The sequence below is a fragment of the Periplaneta americana genome, chromosome 3, assembly GCF_040183065.1.
Source record: "Periplaneta americana isolate PAMFEO1 chromosome 3, P.americana_PAMFEO1_priV1, whole genome shotgun sequence".
Classification (NCBI taxonomy): Eukaryota; Metazoa; Arthropoda; class Insecta; order Blattodea; family Blattidae; genus Periplaneta; species Periplaneta americana.
The window spans coordinates 95,434,161-95,454,099 of NC_091119.1; the positions used below are offsets into that span (position 1 = coordinate 95,434,161).

Consider the following 19,939-nt stretch of genomic DNA (forward strand, 5'->3'; position numbering starts at 1 on the left):
AAAACACGCGGAAGATACAGTATAGCCAACATAATTACATTTTCAAGAAAAAAGAAAGAAAAGAAAACAATATCCTACATAATTTATTTTCCAAATCATATGACATGAGATGGGGCCGGTTTTATCTGCCCAACTCTGTAGTTTTATGTTTACGTAAATGGGTATTTTAGAGCGATAAGATATTGAAAATATATTGTTTATAAGACTCTAAACATATTCTATTCATTTCAATGATCAGGAGTACTATAAATGAGAAAGTTGTAAAATAAAATTAACTGCGTCTGTGGAAATTCGCCCACATATAGAGTGATAGCTAATCCTTACCCTTTCTGGTATAGTATTGTCTTCTATGCTAGGGGCGATTAGAGCATAGCATGTTACCGCAAGGAAACGTGGAAATAATGTATATGTGAACTGGTTAGTCGTGAAAGGAACTAACTACACTTTGTGTGGTTTTCGGTAAATTTAAAAAATGTTTCGGAAGGATACATTTTTTAATGTATGTTTACATTTATTTTATTTTTCAGACTGGTGAACAATGGATCATTGATGTTAAAAATTGAATATGAATTATAATGTTGTATTTTATTGCAGTTAGAGAAATAAATGAATGCATTATGTAATTAGTTTCTTTCAATTCTGTATGAAAGTGTCATACAATAAATTGGCGCAGGTTAATTTATTTTTATTATTGCATAAATTTAAATTTAAGAAATAATAACTGGACATAATGCTAAACAGATTAGACGTTATCGTCATTACAGTCATAAATGAATGAATTGTACTTAATTCCTTTCAATTCTACATGAAAGTATCAGGCAATAAATTGACACCTAAGATTAGTTTATTCTTATTTTTGCAAGCATCAAATTAAATTGCAACCTCTGAAATAATAATTTAATTCAGAGTGCAAAAAGTGAAGTTTTAATTGGGAAAGAACCTATGTCATATCCTTACAGATATCACCTGAAACTGCACGAGACATTTTGTTGTAACCTCTGCCGTCTTTTGGACTACAGTCTGAGACCAAAAGTGAAAACCATTTTCTGTGGTATATAGTAAAGTTTATAAAAGCTTCTCTACAAACTTCTAAGCGATTTGAATATTAGCCTGTACCTTTACCAAAAAAAGTCTAGCTGATCTTTTGCTTCTTCAGAATCCATACAAACTATTATTTTCCTGAATAATTTCAAACAAACCTTGAAAAGCTAACATTCTGAAAGAGTGCTAAGATTTACTTCTTGCAGATACATGTTCATCACATAAATGCAGCCAATGTCGTCAAGTTAGGTGTTGCAACTTTTGGAATTGAACGGAAGTGCAACAGTTAGTTCCTTTCTTCACCAACTCTAAAGAAGAGGTTGTAAACTACTTCCTACACAATTTTTCCTTTTATATCCACACAACTCACATGAGCTGACAAGACGTCAGAACTCAACTATGAGTGCACACAAATGCTGTGTGACTTAAATTGTGGCTTTCTGTTAACGTACCTCCAGTAACGAATGTATTATGCAAATCTGGCTTTCAGGTAGAAGCTCCCTGTAAAGCAGGTGACGGTGTCGTGTATAGTTCTTGGGGTAGCTCAGTCGGTAGAGCGTTCGCGCGCTAAGCGAAGGGTCTCGGGATCGATACCCGGCCCCGGAACAATTTTTCCTTGAAATTATTCAAACCTGCTTTACAGGGAGCTTCTACCTGAAAGCCAGATTTGCATACTCCCTACACAGTTACTGTAGGTAGTTTCTTTCATTACCAATTTGATAGGTCTGTCTTGAAAATTAAGAAACAATGTATGACTCACATTTACAAAAAAAAAATGTCACTTAGTCCCTTGTAATACTGACCAATTCATGTAATTTTTCATAGGAAATAATTTTTTGTTCAAGACGGACTGTAACGTTTATTTTTTATTTTTTCAGTTTATTCTACACAATAAAAGAAAGTCACGAAAATAATCAAATTTGGTTTGAACTAAATTTCATTGTACTTCTTTTGCTCCAAATTACTATATGTCATGTTCATTGTCCCGGGGTAAGTTCATTTGTACGTAAGCATTTAATACCATCAAAATACATTCATTAGTTTGGAGAAATCTCTAAGGCAGATGGCATGACCAAAACCACCTTTTCTGTGTACTTCGTATGAGAATGCTAACTGAATGATTTGACAGCGATCTCTTCATTCTTCCGCTGGATCACGATTGCACCATAGCTTCAAGGATTGAATCGAGTCTGCTCTTCACCTGCCACCAACCACCTGTTTAATGTTGCGCATGCTCCCAGACGCTCGCGCGAGTAACGGGACGCATTCTTCTATGCAGTGCAGTGGTGTGTTATGTGGATGTACACAGCTCAGCGGTCTTGAGAAGTAACAAAAACGCGAAATACCGCTTCATGGCGTACAATGACTCGCATTGCAAAAGTAATGGTGCACAACGCCACTTTAAAAATGATACTGACACATATTTTTACAGTAATAGGTCCACCTCTATTTACAATACTTGTGGGGTGGTTCTCGTGCTCAAGTTTAGTAAAGTTCGCAAGATTCTTTGCAATAATACAAAGTTTCCGTTAAACAACAAGAAACTCTAGCCGTCATGGAGTCTGTTTCTGTTACATTTAAAGAATTCGTAAACATTCAATGCACATTCCTCAGAATTACACTTATGTCTCAACTCAGTAATCCGGACAAATTAGGGCAGTGTTGCCCTGATTAAAAGTCCGGATTAACAATAAAGAAGCAAGTTATTTCGTGAAGAAAAATATTTATATTATACGGTAATATAATAAAGTACAACTCTTACGTTGATATTATTACAAATTAGTCTTTTTTTTTTTTTTTTTTTTTTTTTTTTTTGTGGCTAGTTGCACATTTTCACCCACATACCTCATATGTTAGAAATTTCATATTGTCATTTTTTTTTTTTATAAAATCGATGTGTTGTTTAATCTCAACTTCATTTTTGAGACTCGGGTATCAATATCCTCATCTTCAGAGGAACCATTTGGTTGTGCTCAGCGGTCTTGTTTATACTCCCCAATGTCTTTTTCAAGTCTTTCGGCCTATATGATAGCCTGGATCACAGAGTGAGACCAGTCAGGTCAGGATGTGAGGAAAATCTTTTTTTCAAGATTCAAGATCTGTGTATATAAATAAATGCCAATTTCAAATTACCACCGTCATTATCATCATCTTTCTCAGACCAGGTGGTTCGTTTCGACACATACTATGAAGTCGTTAGATGTTTTAAAATATATAGGGTGTCTAAAAAGCCCGCACTGTGGACCAATTCACAGCATGTGTTTGATATGTTTTCCGTCCTGTTCCATACAGTTCTGTGGGCGCATTTGGAGGTTGTTGAGGGGCATATAATATGCTGCTATTGCATGGCATTCATTCTCAACTTTGGTGCACATACACATCGTGAATGTTCACGCTGTACACCCGGGACTTCAAATACTCCCAGAATGCAATGTCCAGCAGATTCAAATCCTAGGACCATGGGGATTGGGCCAGAATTCAGGAAACATGTCATCCAGCTAGTCTCTCACAGCTGTGGCATAGTGTGGTGGAGCATAGTTTTGCATGAACCATGCAGGATGCTCTCCGTTGATGTCCGATGTCGATATCAGCCAATTTCCCAGTATTTCCAGATAATTTTCATCATTCACATTTCCTTAAAAAATATGGGCCAATGATACAATCCTCCTAGATGCCACGCTACAATGCACATGGACCACTGCTCTGCAGAAGGATTGTGCCATTGGGAGGTTTCTCTTGTGACCATTAGTGCAGGTTCTGTTTGTTGACTCCCCTTTTCACATAAAAATTTGCCTCACTGAAAAACATCACGCTGGAAAGGAAGGCTGACTCGTCATCAATCCTATCCAAGAATCAACAACACATTTCCACCCTGTGATCAGGATCGTCATCTGATAAGTGTTGCAGAAGTTACAGTTTGAATGCGTGGAATTTTTCCTTCAGGATATAATGGATGGTGGACCAGGGAACATTTAGTTCCTGACTGGTTTGCCAGATTGACTGTTTTGGATGGCATAGAATTTGGCGATCACCATATCTTGAACCTCTTCGTTATTGTGTGGCCTTCCCAACTGGGAAAAATCTGCAACAGAACCCATTCCCTTGAATTTCTCAAGTAATCTTCCCACAATGGTTTGGGATGCTGGTTGTCATTCAGATTGAAGGCTATTAAACTCGTCGCTAATGTCTCGTGTTAGTAACCTTCACACCCACATAACAGTATTATTTCCATCCGTTTCTCCTGCAAAAGCATCATTCACTGCAACAAAACAAGAACAACACAGGTATTTTACCATTTGGGCTATGATGCAGGACTTTTCGGACATTCTGTATTATGACTATTACAGAAATGATTGCCATCTCTGCAGTTTCAAAAAATGAAATATGAAGGAATATATTCTGTCTGGTTCTATATCATTCTAATGGATTAACTAAAAAATGTTTTCAAGACTGAATAATTTAAATTGTTCACAATTTAATATTTTATCAACATATCCTATGATGTTGAACAGCAATCTCTATATATAATTTTAGAGGAGAGAAAAAAAAAACATTTTAATATCTTGAAAATGAACAAATTCAAGGAAATTGTACTGACATTGTGCGCATCTTTAGGTGACTAGAATATTAAACTTTCCATACTGGAGACCTGAGCTCAAATCGTGGCAAGTCCAAGTAGAATTTGTACTGAACAAAGACTTGTGTTAATGGCAGGCTCTTTTATTGTGTTACTCCCAATTCTGTAGCATTTATTCCATAATTTAACTATAATTCTTATGAATAATGCAGAAAGTAAAGGAAAACTATTGCACTGTATCATCATCATCATCATCATTTAACATCCATTTTCATGAGATTCTAATGGTAACATTCCACCAGATCAAGTAGTCAGGGACTCAAGAATATTTCTGGAGTTGTTGCTGACTATTTAAGTATGGAACAGTGAAAAGATCATATATCAAGGAAACTGGTTACAAACAGCCTCAAAGAATGTACTTTGGTGGAGGAAGAAAGTTTTCAAAACAGGGATCTTACTATCCAATTGAAGCCTCCCAACCTCCAAAAATATGTTTTAGAAAATGTGGTAATAGGAAATTTCGAACATAGACACAAAGTTCTTCTTAAGTCACTAAGGAAGAAACAAATTATTAAACATGATGTGATGTGGTAAAGAATGCCTGATGGCCTTAACTCCACTAGATTGATTAACAATAAATAACATGAGACACCAATGCAAAAGATGTTTGTGAGATGTTGATACGATTCTAAATTGATTTCAATAGAACATTTATATTCTCTACAGGGGGGTGAGAGTGCCTCATCCACTGGACGGGTATCATCTTCACGGAGTCGGACCTCGGATGAGCCTCATATCGGCAAGTACAAGCTGCTCAAGACTATTGGGAAAGGCAACTTTGCCAAGGTGAAGCTTGCCAAACATGTGCCCACGGGGAAAGAGGTGAGTTGCATTGCACTGGCTTATTATGTTTTGGCTTAGATCTTCCTCTCAATAGATCACATTTTTTCTTTCCTCATTCCCTTCAGGGAGTGATAAAGGGTAAACAAATTATTAGTTGGATAGCTTGAGATCTATGATTTAATTTATTTTTAGTGATGTGCATTTCGTTGCTGCATCAAAATCATATTAATTGATTATAGCAGCACTTAACAGATACCATCTTGCTTTCATATATTCACTCTGATTTCGTAACAGTTTGTTAATACTTTGATTAATAGTACGGTTAAAGATGGTGGTGATTGATTTTGCGATCTGAACATTGTTAATTTAATTATGTTTACTTTTCAGGTAGCAATCAAAATAATAGACAAAACGCAATTAAATCCAGGCAGTCTACAAAAGGTAAGGCATTGAACAAATACCCTTAAATTTCATATCTTAGCTTGTCCATACCATGGTACTGTGTACGAAGTAATAGTTGTTTTTTATTCTTATGCTTTTCTTCTTATTGTTACAGCTTTTTAGGGAAGTTAGGATAATGAAGATGCTAGACCATCCAAACATAGGTGAGGACATGTCGCAAGATTGTTCAGGAATGGAAATCTATAACTTCTATATATACTGGACGATTCACGAAGATTGTGCAATACTCTAGAAAATGATTTGTGGTACAATTTTGTTGAAAAAAGTTCATATAAATAAATGTATGTCATATTTTTTTAATTAAGTTACAGCCTCCTGAAAGTTGAACATGAACATAGAAGTTATGAAGGTATATGCATTTAAATATGTAGAGAAAATGGTGCTGGATGTACATTCACATTATTACTCACCAGGAATAACTTATGTGTAGGTATTAAAGTTGGTTTCCAATGATTCCACCTTCCACAACAATGCACGTAGTACCGCGAGTGTGAACTATGTGCGTCAATATAGTATGTGTACTAGTAATACATCTAACAAAATTATTGTTAACAGTGGATCCGATTTGCAGTTTATTGTGAATTTTTATTGATTACTCTGTCCATTCTTCCTAGCAGTGAGTTATTTACACTGCAGTATAATTCTCAAGCGAAGTTCTATGTTATGGAAGAAAGAACCGTGATTATTTCTAGAACTATTCAAAATCGGACACATGTATATATTAACTTTTTTCTTCACAATGATATCAGTTCCTAGAATATTGCGCGATCTTCTAAACATATACTGTATATGTATACATAAGTTATATATACATATGTGCACTAACAATTTTTGTGAGAGTTACGTATAATTTGTTTGTTATGCAGTGAAGCTGTTTCAAGTGATTGAGACAGAGAAAACACTGTACTTAGTGATGGAGTATGCTAGCGGTGGTGAAGTCTTTGACTACTTGGTGCTACATGGTCGGATGAAGGAGAAGGAAGCAAGAGCCAAGTTCAGACAAGTGAGTGCAACTTAACACAAGACTTCCACAGAAGTAAAATAAAAGATCAAAATATTCTTTTGTATAGTATATACTTTTCATAGTCCTCATGTTAGTTTTCTTGACATGTAATGAACTATAAAGTTCGGAACTATGCATTAGCTTCAATATACCAAATTTCACTAGCTCATCTGTACCTAACAACTTTTCAGTAATTTGAGTATTTGGAGTAGAATGGGTTCCAAGTAATCAGGCTCAATGTTTCTGTGGCAATGTTTAGTGTCAGCATTTTAGAACAATATTTAGGTTCAGTTTTCGAGTAATACTCAAGTATAACTTTATATGGTACCTAAATATTTCTTTCTTTTCAAGGGTTGTTTTTCAGAGTAACATTGAATGTAGACATTATCTGTGTCTTGCAGTACCATGTGACACAGAAGTCAGTTGACAAATGGAAAACATTACTCTAATTGCAAATACAATTGTATACAGTATGTTCTACCGCATATGATCAAAATGTGTTCCATTTACTTGAAGATGGTGCCTCACTCGATTCTGACATTCTTCTGTCATGCTTAAAAGTGTTGCAGGTAAGATCTCCTGGATAACATGAGTGATTCTTTGTTTCAAGTCATCTATAGATGTAGACTCTGTCTGAAAAATGTACTGTTTCACAAATCCCCATAGAAAGAAATCAAGGGGTGTGAGGCGTAGTGTTCATGGAGACCATGACTGAGATCCGCTTTGTCCAACTCAGTGTACAACGACCATCTCATTTAGTTTGTTGAAATCACATTCTTATTCATTTGTTCAGTAGCAAATCATACAGAAACTTCATTACAGTGCTGTCCAGCAGTTCCCCATATCGTCAGCTTATGGTGTAAACCTGCTAACCTCCAGAAGAAAATTTTACAAGGGAAGCAAAAAACTGAGTTTAAATTAACTCTGGAACTTTAGGACCAAATCGAAAGTACAGGTGCAAATGCCACTTGTACTTTGGATTTGATCCTAAAGTTTCAGAGTTAATTTAAACTTACTTTTTTGCTTCTCTTGTAAAATTTTCTCTTTGGCAGTTAGCAGGTTTACACTCTAAGCCAATGATATGTCTGTTGGTTTACATTTCCATCAAATAAATATGGTCCCACAACCATATCACCTAGTATTCCACACTACACTGTAACTTTTGGAGCACCAGGGTTGTTAATTAGCTTCACTCATTCATCTTAGGTTTTCTTTGGACCAGTATCGTGCATTTTGTGTATGAGCGTGCCCATCCAGAATGAATAAGCATTCGTCACTGAACTGAACATGCTGAAAGAAGGATCGATCAGTATATGAATACTGTGTGATCTGGTTGCAGTATGTTCACCTCTTGAGTGAACCTCTTCTTGCATTGTGCATAAATGCAGTAATTTGTATGGGTGAAAACGTGCAGATTGCAATATTCTGTGCACAGATTCTCTACTGATACCACTTTCTCGAGCCACATAGCGCACTGACCTTTTAGGGCTGGCCTTCATTTTTGTAATCACGTCTATTGTATGCTGTCTTTCAGTAGCAGGTTTGGGATGACCAATTAATTTTTTGTCGAGTACACTAAAGTCGTTTTAAATTTATGCAATAATTTGGCTACATTTTAGTATGATTGTTTTGGAATTTCAGGATGACGACGACGAAACTCGTCTGCGGCTTCTCTTGCTATCTTGTGATAGCCCCCACAGAGTAGTACTAGCTCCACTCACTGTTCAGGAGTCACCACGATCTCTCCAACTTTCAATGCATATCAATATCACAACTGAAAACAGTAAACAATAATGTTGTCTTCAACTCTTACTCAACTCAAAATAATAACTCAATAGCTCCAAACAGTAAACGAAACAAAACACTAACTAGCATTGTTGTTTACCGTACCATGGCCTACTTCGATTTATGTACTGTATTATGTATTCCACAGAAACTGATAAGGAAACAAAAGGCGGAGAATTCTGGTGGTACAAAAGGGGAATATATACTGCCAACCCAACAGTACAGACGCAGAAACAAAATTTGGGCCACCTGAATTTTCCAGCATGTGCAGTATGTTATAACTGGAACTTGGAAAATCTTGTACAAGTGGAAAAGGTTACTCAGATTATGGACATCTTGATGTGAACACATCATTGTTACTTTGTACAATAATTATTTGTTTTACAGTTAGTAATGTTTCCCATGTGTCAACTGACTTCTGTGTCACACAGTATTATTATTTCAGAATTTGGGGCCTTTCCTAACAAAAGTTGTTTATGGTTTTAAAATTGCTCATAATCAAGTTTTGTTTTCATACTTGATGTAGTATATCAATTTTACGTAAATGCTACGAGCGTAGAATATACACACATTTATAATCTTTAAGTTCACTGTGGTCTGTTCAAATCTTCTACATTTCATCAGATCCTAGAGCATAGAGTATGAATGGTAGGAAAATGAAACTACAGGAGTTGTAAGAGCAACTCAAAAATGTTTGATTCATTAATGAATACATAAATCTCTAAAAGTACACTATTGGTAGAACGAACATCATACAGCACATTCTCCACATACACACATTCTCCATAGACACGTCCATTGATACAATAGCAGTTGTTTCACGGATACATGCTCGTAAATCTTGGAAGTCATTTATTGGAGTCATGAACACATGGTCTTTCACATAACACCAGACGAAGAGGTGCAGTGGAGTGAGGTCTGGTGAATGTGGTGGTCACCATTTTGGTTTTCCATGTCCAATCCAGCAATCTTGGAAAGTTGCACTGAGGAACCTCCGAACCTTCAAACACGAATGTGAGAAAGTTGTGTCCTGTTGGAAGATGATGTTAGGTCGCAAATCGGCTACCTGGGAATACAGGAACTACTCCAACATATCTTACACAGGCCAGTTACTGTGGCTTCACTGGGAGAGGGGGAACAAAGACTGATAATCTTGTAATCTTGTCATTCATAGGCCACATCAAGCATTTAATTTTGGACTATCTCAAACATGTTCTCTGTAGATGTGTGGTTTTTGTATTCCCCAGATCCTTACCTTATGCTGATTGATACACCCTAATAGATGAAATGTGATTTTGTCTGAAAACAAGATGTTTCCAAGAAATTGAGTGCTCCTGTTGATTTAATCCAGTATTCCAATAGTAAATTCCTGTCATCGCTGTTTGTCATCTGGCTTCAGTTGTTGAACAATTTACACTTTGTAAAGAATACAAATAAAGCAGTTTATGAGGCAAATGGAGTTTTTTTTATGGCAGATTGATTTACTTTGGACTTGTCTGAAATTCTGCTTTAATTTCTTCCATTTTCTCTTCAGAAACCTGTCGACGAACTCCCCCAGATTGTTTTAGAACATTTCCAATCGTTAGAAACTTCCCAAACTCTGCTTTAATTGTTTCCCCATTAGGTGCATCTCCTCTATACTTTCGACAGTAATTTCTTTGCACTGAAATTATTGATTTTTTCTCTGCATATCACACTACTGATAGTGCGCACTGCTGTGGAGTTGCGATTTTGTTTCATGTGACCCTAGTGAGCAAGAAATCAACTTCATATTCGTGAAATTAAATTTCTTGAGTTTCTTTCCCTTCCAGTGGCGTTTACAATCTATTTTGTAACCTATTAACAATGATTAATTAAAATGTGAGTGGTTTGAAGAGAACACTATGCATATTATTTTACTAAGTACAACTACTAAATTGTAGAAAGAAGTAACTCTTCAATTCATTAATTTTTGTTTGGTTTCTGTAATATCAATTCCCCCTTCTCCTGAAAAGAGGTTCAGTAGAAACTTATCTATGATTTTCAGTACTTCCAACACACAGTTATGGTATTTATTGAATTGTCTTTCGTTGTGTATTAGTTAAATATCTGTGGCAGTAAATAATAACTGAACTCTGTTATTAGAATTGGCCCATTAGTTCGAAAATATTAGACACATATGAGTCAGAGTCACTGTGATCTTCTTCTTCAAGATTATCAAGAAAGAAAGTAGTCAAAGATAACAGTTACCACGAATTTGTGTGTCCAAAGGATTAGTTTACAGTTAACATTATTGAGTATTGTGTGTCGTTATGCACTGAGTATTTCTAATGCACTTATTGAAATTTATTTTCCAGATTGTTTCTGCAGTACAATATTGCCATCAAAAGAAAATAATTCATCGAGACTTGAAGGTAGGTTCATAGCCCCAGAACTGAAACTTATCAAGCTAATGTAGCGTATTTATTAAGATGTATATGCTCCTGCAATTTTGCAATTACCTGTTGCGTCTTAGGGCACAGTGGTTCTGGATAAAGAATTCGTAAAGCATATGATATTTCACAGTTACATATGTAGTATAGTGTGATCAGTCATGCTTTCCCCCGCAGCATGGGGTTTTTCCTATGAGCGAGCCCTAACTCGTTTGCCGTGCACTGGAGGGAGTAGAAAGCCTGCTTGTTTACTTGTTGATCTTGCTGATTGTCACAGCATAGCTGTTCTCAGGTGTGTATTGTGTTGTTGGTTTTTTAATTCGACAGTATACATAAAGTGTACTATGCCTTGTGAGTTTACAAAGGCATAGTGTATCTTTATTTACGATTCATATGTGTTAACTTAGCTCGTGAAGTTCGAAGACGGTTTCAAGAAAGATTTCCGGGCATAGACGCTCCAGATTGTAAAACAGTCCATAATCTTTATCATAAATTTCAGGAAACTGGAAGTGTCCAGCCTAAGAAACCAAAAAAGCAGTGTACGTTTCTTGCCGAAGAAAGACTACATGACATTCGTAATTGTTTAGAAAATTCTTCTAGAAAATCTCTTTGTCATCTTGCACAACAAATGGGACTTTCATATAGTCTTTGCAAAAGGCTACTAAATTATTGCACTTCAAGCCGTATAAAATAACTGTGACACATGCACTTCAGCTAGGTGACCCCATACATAGACGCACATTTTGTGAGTGGATTCTGGAAAATGTGATGAATATTTCCTAAAAAGATGCGAAAAATGTGTGGTGAATGAGGCGGACAGTTTCAACACCTCATTTGACCATTTGAGTTTTTAATTTTTTTTTAATTGGGGACTTTAATTGAAGTGATGAATTTATAATGGCAGGCAGAGTGACTATCTTATGCCCCTATGTTTTATGTTGCTACCAGTGCACTTCATTAGAACCAGGTACCCAGCTTCGAAGCCGTTACCCCTGAATCGTGGATTTAAATGGGTTGTTTGTTGTGGGTGAGCGAAAGCTCGTATTGTAGCCCTGAACCACTGGACTCCCCTTGATCATTTGGAAGTAATGAGCCTCTTAAATTTGTTTGTGTATTGTTGGTTTGTTTTATTGTTTTACCCTCTCACTGATCACAGAGACCTGGCTAACAAATGGGACGCTCGCCCATAGGCAAAACACTCTGACGGAAAGCAAAACTGATCACACTGTATATTAATGAGATCCAACGTTTTATATTAAAAATGTATTGTATATCTCATATATTAAATTATTTTAAATTCATGATGTGACAGCCCAAGGAGGGCCAAGACAAACAGACTGACAGACCAACTGACCTATTGACCTGACTGCTGGCCTCACATTCATGAACCATATCAGAGGCAAATGACCGTTTAACCATTAGAGGGCTAAAAGCATGTTGACACTTTGATCTTCCCTGCATTGTGTACAAGCTCTACTGTGTTGCAGGCTGAGAATCTGCTGCTGGATAGTGAAATGAATATAAAAATAGCGGATTTTGGATTCAGCAATGAGTTCACACCTGGAAACAAATTGGACACATTCTGTGGCAGCCCGCCATATGCTGCACCTGAATTATTTCAAGGTACGAGTATTGTTTGAAGTATTACATTTGTCTATTGTCTGTAGAAAATGAATACTTAAATTTCAAATACTTGCTTGAAAACTTCTGCTTTTCATTGTCTAAATAATGAGGACGGTATTATAACATTGTAAGAATGCTTTGTTTGCTATTGAGAAATATTAATATATACTTGTATAGATACTAGGATAGTAATTGAACTTACTGTATGTGAAATCATTGAACATTTTTTCGAATAGATCATGGAATTTATGCTTTAGTACCTACAAGTAGGTAATTACACATAGATGTACACATCTTTATATTTCTGAAAATGTTTGCTTTTGAACAATTTGTGCGTAGAGTCCCAGTGAAATTTCTCAGTGTCTCTGTCTGCCGACAAATGGCAGATCTCTCCTGCTGCTTGCACATGTGAACTCACAGCACTTCGTTGGATTAAACTTACATGTATTATGTTAGATTAACATTCGGTACCGGTACTCACCTTTCACACAGTAGCTGCTGGAAATGTTGCCCATTTGGTGTGATACTTAATTCACGTCACATTCACAGAACATGTTTGATAAAGCAACCAGTATTCACTAAATTTAGTATTGCTTTTGAACATGAAACTGGATGGCCAGGAAAATTAAAGTGTTTCTTTGTTCTGCCACACGATTTCCTTTTCCACATGTATGTTTTCAAAATGTGTACACGTTCACATACTGAATATGTAACCATTGCAAAACACAACACAACGTAATAAATTGCACTTACTTTTTGCTACTGTAGACTGTCAAAGCCAGACTGACAGCTAATTTTGAGCAGTTTCACATGGTGATCTCCATCTTTCGTTCCCCCATTCCCTTTTTCTTGGCACATACACAATAAGAGCTCATACTTACTAGGCATTTGGTCAGTAATTGAGACTCGTTCAGACATGGTTTCTTGTAAATAGTTCTCTTAATCTATCACAAAATATTTCAATATCCGGTAATTTCATTACTATAGATTTTTGTTATTGTAGGTTTAATTTGTAATTCAGTAAATACAAAAGTATTCTTTGTTCTTAACTTCTATGATAAAATGTCTAGCTTTCATTAATCAGGTAATCTTGTCGTACTTTAATTTTTATTGTAATTGTAAATGTAATGTTAATTGTAATTTTATTGTTCATATTATAGTTGTAATCCTCTGGTAGAGGGGCAGAGAAGGCCTAATGGCCTTATCTCTACCAGGTTAAATAAATAAATACTACTAAATACATGAAGAATAAGAATAGGAGTGATAAAATAAGCTAAACATTGAGGCATTCACCAGCCATACAGAGCAAGCAATTTTATCCTTTAAATGTGATGCAGTAGTGATTTAGAGTCTGAGAGCTGCTTGATATTTTAATGAATGTTAGGAAATGAATGATCTTTCGTATAAGTACTAATTCTTACTATTTCAGGCTCTCGCTATAGTTAGGATTTTTTTTTTTTTCAAAGCATGGAAACTATTTGTCTCCTGTGTATTTCTAATGCTGTTCAACATTTTGGTTAAGCTGCAAATGAAACCATTTTCATTACTAGAGTTACAGTTTTTAGTATTATTATTATTATTATTATTATTATTATTATTATTATTATTATTATTATTTTGTACTGAGCATTCAGATTATATGTTCGAGAGTTTAACTGACTTCGCGGAATGAATCTGTCTTATATGGAGTCCCATTAAGATGGTTTCTGTTACTGTGTGCTTCAGTCTGTTCTTGTTACAATATTTGAATTTTTCGTTCTTTATCCTTGTAGTTATAGGTATAGTTTGAAGTTTGGAGTTTTAAACAAATGTGTCTAAAGCGAATTTTGCTATGATTGCATCCACATCTGGAAGAAATATATAATTTATTTTTTATTAACTGAGGAAGTAAGTGTATATAATTTTTCCTTTGGTTATAGTATCTACAATTTCATTATCAGATAGTGTATTACAACAACTTGGTATTCACTACATTGTTACATCAAGACTTTAGTCGTATATGAATAAGGAGTGATGTAATTTTTCGGAGTTACAATCCTGTTTTATTGTTGAATAGAAAGTTTTCAATGTTTGGAAAGCAATTCTCCATTTTATCTTCGGGGAATATATGATAGCATTGGGAAGCTGAACCTAATACAGTGGGAGATACTTGTGAGATGACAAAAGTAGCCCCTGAAGATTAAATCAGTAAATAGTTCTGAAACATTACAAACTTTATTTTTGCTAGTAAACCACAGTTAAAGCATTGAAAACCTCACAAAAAATGTGTTGATTTGAAATTCCACTGGTCCATAATCTTCTTTGTGTGACAATACCCACTGATGTTTTAATATGAAGTGCACAGATTGAAAATGAATGAATGGATATCAGCTAAATAGGGCCAGCCAAGGTCTATTGACTTACCATTGGAAACCAACCGAAAAAGTTGGAGGGTTTATAACATTTAAGTTTCTCCTGCATCCATGTGATGATGTATTTTTATCCACTATCACAAAAATAGATAGCAAGTTTTTAAAAGAAATCGAGTTTAAACTCGAGTTAAAATGGGAAAATACTACAAAAAAATCCAGTGAAGATGTAACCCATTATCATAAATATTTATGTAGTATGTTCTTGAATAACGGCAAAATGGGCTAAAGGATCTCAATAGCAAGCCGTTGTAAAACAACAACAATGACATGGTTTGTAAAAAGAATCTGATATGAATTCATGAGGTTAAAACAAATGAGTGCTATGAAAATTCTAGCGGAGGTGCAATTACAGTTAAGAATAAGTAGAACAGAAAAATGTATTTCAACCTGGATGATTGCAGCAAAATTACTCTGTGAAATACGAGATTTTGATCGTGAGTTTGTAGAAAAAGAAAGCTCGAAGTCAATAATAATTAAACTCCGGTACAGTATACATTTCAGATTATTTCATAGCAAACGAAACCTGTAAGATTATCTTAATTGTAACAGATAATCAACCTTGTTTTCTGTTGAAGTGTTCTTAATGTGATACGAACAGTTCATTGCAGTCATATAATGTAAGTATAAATTGTATGAAAACAAGGTTGATTATAAAAAGAAATAAATTAATGTAAGTCATAAACATAATCTGTTATCTTCAAGCAGTTCTTTGCATTTCAGCCTGTTTCAGGAGCAATTTGTTGAGTCAATATTGATTTCTTATATTGAAATGCAACACAGTTTCGTGTGTTAAAATGAATGTTAGTCATTACTTATTCATGTACCTTTCATTAATGGGCACATTGCCACTGTTGCAGGAAAAAAATATGACGGCCCAGAAGTGGACGTGTGGTCACTAGGAGTGATTCTGTACACATTAGTGAGTGGTTCGTTGCCATTCGATGGCTCCACACTCAGGGAACTCAGGGAAAGAGTGCTGCGAGGAAAGTACCGGATACCATTCTACATGTCAACTGACTGCGAAAATCTCCTCAAGAAATTCTTAGTATTAAACCCTGCCAAAAGGGCGTCGTTGGAGGTAACAGTCTCTCATTTTGTCTTAGTTCATAGATTTTAACAATATCTTAACTAATAATTTCATAAACAATTTTTAGTCTGTATATTATGGTAGCAGTGATGGTGGTGGCAGTGACAGCACCTCCATAGTAGAGTAGTGGTGGTGGTGATGGCCGCTGTAGTAGAGTAGTGGTGATTGTGGTGGTGGCGGCGGCGGCCATAGTAGAATAGTGTTGGTGGTGCCAGTGTCTGTAGTAGAGGAATGGTGATAGTGGTAGTAATAGTGGTGGTGACTATAGTATAGTAGTGGTGATGGTGGTGGCCATAGTGCGGTGGTGGTGGTGGTGGTGGTGGTGGTGGGGGGTAGTAGAAGACTAGTAGTAACAGCAGTAGAAGAGTAGTAATATCTGTAGTAGAAAACTGGTGGTAGTAGTAGTAGTAGTAGTAGTAGTAGTAGTAGTAGTAGTAGTAGTAGAAGACTTATAGTTAGTAAACTAATAGTAGTAGTAGGAGTAGCAGCAGCAGTAGTTGCAGTAGTATGAAGAAAGTGAATGAGCATGCAGTGTCCTAATGACATGTACTGTAGGTCATTGCTGTTTCGTTGTATCTTACTGTTCTTGTAGGGCTAGAAAACATAAGTTAACATTGTTGGCAACAGGCATATCAAGCTGATCAGTCATGTTTTTAGAGAGCAGAACGTTGACACAGAATGTTAAGCAGTAACATGAGCTGCTGCCAAGAAGTCAAAGAATGATAAGAATGCCAAAGGAAATTTTTAACAGAAAAAGGAGCATCTTCTGCGGACCTTTGGAGAAAGAACTGAGGAAGAGACTTATGAAGTGTTTTGTGTGGAGTGTAGCATTGTATGGGGCAGAAACATGGACATTATGACGAAGGAAGAGAAGCTACTAGAAGTATTTGAAATGTGGATATGGAGAAGGATGGAGCGTGTGAAATGGACAGACAAAATAAGAAATGAAGCTGTGTTGGAAAGAGTGGGCGAAGAAAGAATGTTGCTGAAACTGATCAGGAAGAGGAAAAGGAATTGGCTGGATCACTAATTGAGAAGAAACTGCCTTCTGAAGGATGCACTGGAAGAAATGATGAACGGGAGAAGAGTTCGTGGTAGAAGAAGATATCAGATGATAGACAAAAGAAGATACCAGATGATAGACAACATTAAGATATATGGATATGTGGAGACTAAGAGGAAGGCAAAAAATAGGAAAGACTGGAGAATGCTGGGTTTGCAGTGAAAGACCTGTCTTTTGGTAGAACACTATGACTGAACGAATACAACTGATTCGTTGAAATAATCTGTTGTAGATTTAGGAGATTGTTTATGTCGATTTTTGCAAGGTGTTGAAAAGGATGTAGAAGCACCGACATCAGTATCCTTTATTTTGTTAATTCTCCTCACTGTCCTCTACAACACACCTTTGCCTCAGCTACACACTTCCCAACATTCTTAATTTGTATATTACTCACTGTTTCACGCGATTGTGAATGTAAAACTTTCCCACTGAGTTTATTTTGCACAAATGGCATGTTCAACAAATCAAGGCACTGCACCAACTTATAACTATGTATCACGAATATTTCTAAATGAAGAAAATCTACTAACTTAAACTAATATTGCCAATACACTCAAATATATAAATTGATTATATGCCTAAGCAAAAAGTAATCTATTCACACATAAGACACTTTCTCAATTGTACAATAAGACAGGTGAAAGTCAACTTATTCACCACCCAATTACATACAGTGCAGAGACTTATGTCTACCGATTCTGAGACACAATAATTAACACTGCACCTCACCAAGGACAACGAAGAGCTGCCACCACAGAGTGAAACATCTGTACTATTAATTATCAAAAGAGCATCACAAAAGGGAATTAATCGAGAGTTTGTGAAATGAATAATATTCTTTTTCGTTGATTGAATGAGTCTAGCAACTATGATAGGCACAAACTATAATATGATAATAGTGCAATCACTTCTTTCTTAGCTGCCATTTTATGGAGACTACACTACATATTAGCTACGACCCCTTTCTGAATGAGACCCTGGAACAAATTGCGACATCTTGAGATAGTTTTTGTTTGGTGCAGACATTTTTTGTTTTGTTTGGAGCAAACTGTTTTGTCTCCAAAAGTTCCGTTTCATCTAGTGTGCTCCCAGCCTGATTTTGTGGCCTATTAATATCCCCACTGCCACCTTAATCCTTGTGTTTTGATTGGCAGCAGCTTTTGTGGCTTTACATGTACTCCCAACTGAATTAATCTCTGACAATTGCTTTCCCAATGGCAAAAGGTACACCAGGAAATGGCCTTCAGGAGCTTCAGGCTGAGTCATCTGTATTTTCTTGTATCCTTGATGCCTAGTATCCTTGTGATCTAATATAATTGCAATTCAAAACAAGAGATGATTTGGTATTTGTCTTGCGAGAATTGCTATTTCTATATTTGGACCTACTGTTACCTAACTTTATTTCCTCACTGCTTTACCTAACTTTAAAAACTTTATTTCCTCATTGCTTTTTACATATGTGCATATAAGACTCCCCATACTTTCTTTTATTAAAAAGAAAAAGAAAAAGAAAAAAGGGTCTAAGATGCGAGTAAATATGGTATTCTAGATACTTTTGTGAAAAAATGATCAAATTTATAATTCATACTACACATTCCCGAATATGTTTCACTTTGTTTGTTTAGGAAATTTAGTTGTTACAAAACACGAATATGTTGTAAGTTTTAACACACAGATCTATATGGTTTGAATTTAAGGAATCTTTCAAGTTTGAAACCTACATTTGTCTTCGGGGGGGGGGGGGGGGGGGACATATTTCGAATTGAACTTAAAAACGTATAAAAACTGAGGGTTTAAAATGAGGAATAATGGCTAATTTGAATCTTACATTTCTTTGAATTAAGCGAATTTGAAATAGAGAATTTTTGTTATATGAGTATCTTCGACTAAGCAATTGGAAAATGGACGTTTCCAGTCTGTTTTTACTTTAGACACTTGAGTAATCGCTGTAATTGAAAGCATTAATAAAATACTACTAATGGTTTTACACCACCACATTCTTTGTTATTACAGTAGATAGGGGTTGAAAACAAATGTAACAACTAACAGGAATGAAAATGCTAGACATGTTCATTAGGCCTGTTTCTCTTATAAAGAGATGAGTAATCAACAAGGTAGTTTTTGTAGTTTGTCTTGATATATTGCAGTTCATGACTTAGCAGCAGTTATGCTCATTACTATTATGTAGTGTGGTAAAATTCTTACTTGCTGTTGTATGTATGTAGTTTTTCTTTAACTGATGTACTGTACGACCTGTGTAACAGATTTGTGCATTTTGTGCTGATGGACACAAATATTTCTGTTCATAGAATATAATGAAAGACAAGTGGATGAATATGGGCTATGAGGAGGAGGAGCTAAAGCCATATGTGGAGCCAGAGCCAGATTATAAGGATCTGAAGAGGATAGGTATGTGTTGTTGTTTCTACCAGCTTTTTGGCTATTTCGAGGTCTCGTTGTCTTGTACAATGTTACATACATACGAATTCTGAAGGACACTCAGTTTCATACGAAATTAAAAGAACCAAAATACATATGAGCTATTCCATCTCAAATCGACCGAAATATAGAGAAAATTGACCTTACAATTTCTAAATACAATAAAACTTTTTTTTGTACGTAGAGAACTATGA

The 19,939-nt window shown here is 35.7% G+C and overlaps 1 protein-coding gene across 14 annotated transcripts in view; it reads left to right on the top strand.

The window, feature by feature from the left end:
- The window catches only part of LOC138696270 (serine/threonine-protein kinase MARK2-like), a 271,602-nt gene that overhangs the window by 152,800 nt on the left and 98,863 nt on the right, over positions 1 to 19,939 (top strand). For all 14 annotated transcript variants that reach the window (XM_069820963.1, XM_069820964.1, XM_069820966.1 and 11 more), the window contains 8 exons: positions 5,345 to 5,500; positions 5,849 to 5,902; positions 6,018 to 6,066; positions 6,790 to 6,926; positions 11,048 to 11,104; positions 12,610 to 12,745; positions 16,014 to 16,234; positions 19,616 to 19,715. In XM_069820963.1, coding sequence (XP_069677064.1) covers positions 5,345 to 5,500; positions 5,849 to 5,902; positions 6,018 to 6,066; positions 6,790 to 6,926; positions 11,048 to 11,104; positions 12,610 to 12,745; positions 16,014 to 16,234; positions 19,616 to 19,715 — 910 coding nt within the window. The remainder of the gene's footprint in view (positions 1 to 5,344; positions 5,501 to 5,848; positions 5,903 to 6,017; positions 6,067 to 6,789; positions 6,927 to 11,047; positions 11,105 to 12,609; positions 12,746 to 16,013; positions 16,235 to 19,615; positions 19,716 to 19,939) is intronic.